This window comes from Felis catus, chromosome A3 (assembly GCF_018350175.1).
Source record: "Felis catus isolate Fca126 chromosome A3, F.catus_Fca126_mat1.0, whole genome shotgun sequence".
NCBI lineage: Eukaryota > Metazoa > Chordata > Mammalia > Carnivora > Felidae > Felis > Felis catus.
In genome coordinates, this window is record NC_058370.1 from 45,635,075 (window position 1) to 45,641,470 (window position 6,396).

At 43.0% G+C, this 6,396-nt stretch overlaps 1 protein-coding gene across 7 annotated transcripts in view; it reads right to left on the reverse strand.

Moving 5' to 3' along the window:
* The window catches only part of RALGAPA2 (Ral GTPase activating protein catalytic subunit alpha 2), a 324,755-nt gene extending 323,943 nt beyond the window's left edge, over window positions 1-812 (reverse strand). For 2 of the 7 annotated variants that reach the window (XM_019826890.3, XM_045053931.1), the window contains exon 1: window positions 562-811. In XM_019826890.3, coding sequence (XP_019682449.3) covers window positions 562-667 — 106 coding nt within the window. In that variant the 5' untranslated portion in view covers window positions 668-811. Of the gene's footprint in view, window positions 1-561 lie in introns of all 7 variants that reach the window. The other 5 variants (XM_019826892.3, XM_019826891.3, XM_006929996.5 and 2 more) reach the window with 3 other exon arrangements.
* Window positions 813-6,396: the final 5,584 nt, after the last annotated feature.

Genomic DNA, 6,396 nt, shown 5'->3' on the forward strand with positions numbered 1-6,396 from the left:
GACCAAAAATAAAAATAAAAATAAAAAGAGCATGGGAAGAGGGATGACAGCTAAATTTAATTTATCCTGGGAGCACTTCATGTCTCAGTCTATTTGAAGACTCCAACTCAAAAGTAAAAATAAAATTTAAGGGGAGCGGGCCCACGAAAGAGATGACAGTTCAATTAAGTGTGCTGGGAACACTTAGGAGACTCAGTCTACTAAGGGTGTCAAGAGTCCAAAATTAAAATTAAAAAATAGGAGAGGAGGAGACAGTTCAGTGTGTGTGTGTGCGTGTGTGTGGAGCACCTGGAGTCCAGGATTTGCTGGGGAGGAAAGAGTCACGGCTCCACCGGCCTCGAGGTGACCCGGCACGAATCTGGGGTAAATTTACACTCTGGGCGACAAGGCAGAGCCCGAGGGCCAGAGTGCTCGCTGTTGGGGAACAATGCCGGGCGCCAGAGAGGAGGGTCTGACGCCGCCCCTCCAACCCCCGATGCCGTCTGCATCCCAGTCCCGACCCTCGTCCGGCCCGCGTCCGGGCAGGTGCCCCCAAGCCCGGCGCCCCGGCTCGCGCCTCACCCAGCAGCGCCCGCAGGTGCTTCAGGCGGGTCAGCACGTCCTTCTTGGGGTCCAGCACCTTCTGGGTGGACTTCTTCACATCCCCGTGGCTCCTTCGGGAGAACATCCCGCCGCGGGAAACCCGAGCCCCGCCGGCGGGGCAGGAGGCGCCTGCGCCGCGCGAGTCACCGCATAAGGTCCGGGCCGGCGCGTGTCGCGCAGGCCACTCGCCGCCCCCCGCCGGGCCACCGCCGCTACCGCCGCCGCTTCAGCTGTGGCTCCAGGAAGAAGGGGCGGGCCGGGTCCGGCGAAGGGCGGTGCAGGAAGGCGGTGTCGACGCGGAACCGACGGCCCCGCCCCGCGGGAGGTGCTGGCGGGCCCTTCGGGCGCGGCGCAAGCGCGCGCCTTTCGGACCCGCCTCGCGGGGGCGCGCCCGGAGCGCAGAGTCGGCGCCGCGAATCACAAAGAAGCTTGCCCCTTGCACAGGCTGTACTACAAGTCCCAGAATGCACTGCGAAAAAAGTCCTCCAATCAGGCTGGAGTGTCTTAGGCACGATGGGAGTCAATGGGTTAGGTCTGAGCACGTTCTTCGTCTTCAACAGGCCGTGTGCCGCAAGTTCTCCAGGGAAATGTAGTTGTGCAGGGGGAGAGGCTGCGCGACTTCTGTTTCCAGAGTTCCCCAAGCCGCTGGACAGCATCCGCCAACCCCATCCAGAGAGGCCCAGAGCTCCCACACTTTCACTGCTTGGTGTGTGCTACCCACCCAGTTCACTCTAGTGCAACGTGAACCACAAAAACATCTCAGTAAGAAAAGTTTCAAGGCTTTTAAAATGCAAACCATTTTCCGTTTTGGCTCAGGATTCACACCAGGAAGCGAATCGATGTCCCTCGACAATACTAAAATTGGAGCTCCAATTTCACACTAAAATGAATGGCTTTGACAGCAGGAAGAGCATCCCCAGACTCTGGGTGAGGAGTCCAGCCAGTCCCCTTGGTTCCTGGGACCCAACTTCACTTAGGGTATAAAGTTCCCTTGCTCCTCAGGATCTTGTCTCTTGCTTTATATAGGAAGTGCGCATTCTCTGTGTTGTGCAAGGCTGCGTAAGAATCCAGTAGCAGAACCAGAAATAGAACCTGAGGGACCTGACTCTCAGGCCGGTATGCTTTTTAAGGCTAAGTGCCTGTAACCTCAAGCAAAACTTTGAGATGAAGGATGGCCTGGAGATTTCTTACAAGAGATCTGTAGCGTTGCGTACTGGCATCTGGATCATTTGATGCTCCAAATTTTGACAAAATTTGAGCAAGTACTTAAGCTGGCTGTTTAAAACCATGTGGTTTCCATCCAATTAGGACAACACAACATTTTCTCATTCAGGGGAACCTGTAACTTGGGGCAAGAGCTGGGGATTTGCAATGCTTTGTATTCTCATAACTAGTATGATATTTAGACTCTAGAAGCAGTCGATAAAAGTTTGTTAAATAAGATGAATAAAGAGCTAAAATAGTCCTATTTATCTCATCCAGGCATGCAAAAACATATCTTCTGGTTGCTAGAGCCTCTCTTTATTTTTAGAGTTGTCAAAATAGCATTGATAGAATGAGAACATATTCATGCAAAGAAATATTATTCAGCTATAAAAATATATATTCAGCTATAATAAACCCAATAACATGGGTGAACTCAGATCCAGAGATGGAAGCCCCGCACCCAGGATGATGTCAGCCTGGGTACCCAGAGAACATCTCAAAAAGGGCCACAAACCCTCCAAGACTGTTGCAAGAGAAAAATAACCTTTTCTTTTAAAGCATTTTAGGTGTCTTTGTCACAGCAACTTGGACTGTACCTGGTTATACATAGTATGTCAGAGTATTCACTGCCCCATTCCTTTAGAAGAAGATACCTTTGATTCAAAAAAATAGGATGGACTTGTCTTAGGGAATTCAAACTTTCTATTGTAGAGCAAGCTGTCATTGTAATCAAACATTTATGGAGCATCTGCTGTGTACAAGGCATGAATCTAAACCTTGAGGATACGGGGCGCCTGGGTGGCGCAGTCGGTTAAGCGTCCGACTTCAGCCAGGTCATGATCTCGTGGTCCGTGAGTTCGAGCTCCGAGTCAGGCTCTGGGCCGATGGCTCAGAGCCTGGAGCCTGTTTCCGATTCTGTGTCTCCCTCTCTCTCTGCCCTTCCCCCGTTCATGCTCTGGCTCTCTCTGTCCCAAAAATAAATAAACGTTAAAAAAAATTTAAAAAAAAATAAAAATAAACCTTGAAGATAAAAAGATGTATAAGATACAGCCTCCTGACTTCCAAGGCTTCCATTTTAGTCAAAGGGCGGAACAACTGAATAAACGAAGAGATAAATGACAACGTACAGTAAACACGTGACACTGCCAAAACTTGGTAGTACCAGAGGCAGGCATTCATGCACTAACTTCATCTCATCCATTATATCTAGCCTTTATTTGCTGATGAAAATGTAGAACTCCAGATCTTCTCTAAAAAAATGCAAGAAATATAAATTATTACTTTGATGGTTTTTCACCCACGTGTAATATTCCACATGAAACAAAAATAAATAAAAATTCTAGTCATATTCTGTTGCTCTCAAAAATCATTCCTACCGGGGCGCCTGGGTGGCGCAGTCGGTTAAGCGTCCGACTTCAGCCAGGTCACGATCTCGCGGTCCGTGAGTTCGAGCCCCGCGTCGGGCTCTGGGCTGATGGCTCAGAGCCTGGAGCCTGCTTCCGATTCTGTGCCTCCCTCTCTCTCTGCCCCTCCCCCGTTCATGCTCTGTCTCTCTCTGTCCCAAAAATAAATAAAAACGTTAAAAAAAAATTAAAAAAAAAAAATCATTCCTACTGGACGGTGACCTCCTTGAGATCATTACCCTCTTTTTAATTAACTCTTTACCCCTGGAGTTTCAGAGTGTCAAGCACTTTACATACACTTACATGCTATTGAATAAATGCCCCACTTTCATTAATAATGATAATGAAATCAAGAGTTAAAAACTTGTAATGCAAATTAAAACTACCCTGAAATACCACTTGGATTAGTAAACAAAACAAAACAACCCACAAAATTTGACAGTACACTTTGGTAGCAAAGCTGCAGAAAACCATACCTGAAAGAAGTATAAAATGATAGTACAATTCCTATGGAGGGGAATTTGGCGAAATTATATATTGTTTGCCCTTTGACACAGAAATCCTACTTCTAAGAACCAACTCTGCGCCCACAAATATAAAACCACATGTTGAATGTTATTCCTTCCGCAAGTGTTTATAATAGCCAATGTGTTGTGTTGAATAGATATAGCCATATCCTAATCCCCAGAACCTGTGGTTGACTTTTTTTTTTCTTTTTTCAGAAAAAGGATCTGGGGCACCTGGATGGGTCAGTTGGTTGAGGTTCCAACTCTTGATTTCCACTCAGGTCATGGGACTGAAGGTCGTGGGACTGAGCCCCACACCGGACCCCGTGCTTACATTTTCTCTCTCTGTAATAAAAGAAACTTAAAAAAAATAGTAAAAGGATCTTTGCAGATGTAATTAAGTTAAGGATCTCAAAATGAAATCATCTTAGATTATCTTGGTGGACCCTAAACCTATTGAGTGTCTTTATAAGAGATAGAAAAGGAGAAGACACACAGAGAAGGCCATGTAGAAATGGAGGCAGAGATGGGAGTCATGTAGCCATAAGCCAAATGATCCCTGGAACCACCAAAGCTAGAAGAAACAAGGAAATATTCTCTCTGGGAGTTTTCCAGAGGGAGCCCAACCCAGCCATCACCTAGATTTCAGACTTCTGAACTTCAGAACTATGAGAAAATACATTTCTGTTGTTTTAAGCCCCCTAGTTTGTGGTAATTTGTTGCAGCAGTCCTAGAAAATGAATACCATCAGATACTGGAAAGAGCCCAGTGTGACTGTCTAGCAAGACCTTGTTGGATATAGTGCATATATACACAGCAAAAGTGGCTGATTGAATCCTGTACACCTATGCAATGTAGTGCTGTGCAGTCATATGCAAACATAAGAAATAATGAGAAAATTTCCTACATCCTCATTTTACTTAATCTTCCAGATATATTGTTAAATATAAAAGAAATAGAACAGAAAATACATGTTTATTTGCTTTTTTTTTTTCAGAAGGAAACATGGAAAGGATAAATCAAAAACCAACCAATGCCGACTTAAGTGGGATGGTAGATGGGGTAGAATGGATAAGAGATGGGAGAGTCCTCTCCAAGTATACCTTTTTTATATAATTTAGACTTTTGAACCATTTAAATGTTTCACATAGTCAAAAAAAAAGAAAAAGAAAAAACAAACCTTATCATTGAAAATGAACAGATATATAGAATAAACAAATGAACCCAACATATATCTAATTGGTAACATAACTGTATAAAGAAAATAATCATTTCAAGTGACTTTTAAAGAAAGTATTCTGATTATAGACCCATAGAGGGATATATTCTAAAGGCAAAAAGATCTGCAAAGAAATATTAACTGCTGTTAGGACCATGGATTGTCAGTGTAAGAGAAAAGAGACACACAAATATCAAAAACAAAGAAAGTCAGTAAAAACTCTGTAAAACTAAATTTTACCTGGAAATATCAATTTGAACTCATGGTTCAAAAATGCATTCATGGGCCAAAGTTCATCATTTTCCATACAGATATGTAGTTCTTCCTGAAATATTTATAGAAAGACTTTCCTTTCTTCCATTGAATTAACTTGGTACCTTGGTCAATTATCAATCAACCATAAGTGTGTATCTATTTCTGGACCCCCTGTTATGGTCCATTGATCTAGTTTAACTTTAAACCAGTACCTCTCTGTCCAGATTACTGGAGTTTTGTTCTAAGTCTTGATTTCAGGTAGTGTATATTCTTCCTGTTCAAGATTATTTTGCCTATTTAGGTCTTTTCCAATTCTATGTGAATTTAATTTAATTTAATTTAATTTAATTTAATTTTATTTTATTTTATTTTTTGAGGGGGGGGGCACCATGAGTAGGGGAGGGGCAGAGAGAGGGAGAGAGAGAATCCCAATCAGACTCCACACCCAGCACAGAGTCCCACCTGAATCTTGATCTTATGGCCATGAGAATATGACCTGAGGTAAAATCAAGAGTCTGACACTTAATGGACTGACACTCAACCCAGGTACCCCCATATGAATTTTAGAATCAATTTATCTATTTATTTTTTAAAATCTGCTGTGTTTCCTACTTTTTCTAATCTTGGGAAGAACCTAGAAGCAGTGATGCCCAGTAGCAATGAGTATACCTAGCGCCTAGATCTTGGTTTGCAAATATCATTTCCACGCAAAGTAATTAGGGTTCTTTAGAGAAATGGATGATTCCGGGTCTGGGAGAGAAAAATATCGAGTGAATATAAGACTGTGTCCAAATATCAGTAAGAAAGTTTCTAAAACATAGGAGCTAACTTGAAGGGGCTTCTTATGGCAAAATGTAAGATAGTCTGATCATCAAAAAGAATGACTTTATTGATTATAATACTTTGAATAAATGAAAATTCAGGAATCCATAATTATATTCTAAAGAATTATTTTCAATATCCTAGCTGGGTGTTTCAAGCAGAAAACATTGTTTGCATCTTTGATTATTTGGGGCAAACTTCAAAAAAAAAAAAAAAAGAATGTAGGAGCCCTCAGGTAGCTAACACCCTTTCTCAGTAACAAATGGGGAACCTGATCTGAACTGGGTGTATGTTTCAAGATTCTAACCAGGGAAGAGTGCAGGATTTTAGAGCTTTATAATTTCCTTCATTCATCACTTACCAGAAAAGCATCATGTTTTCCTGATGACAGAAAATTGAATTC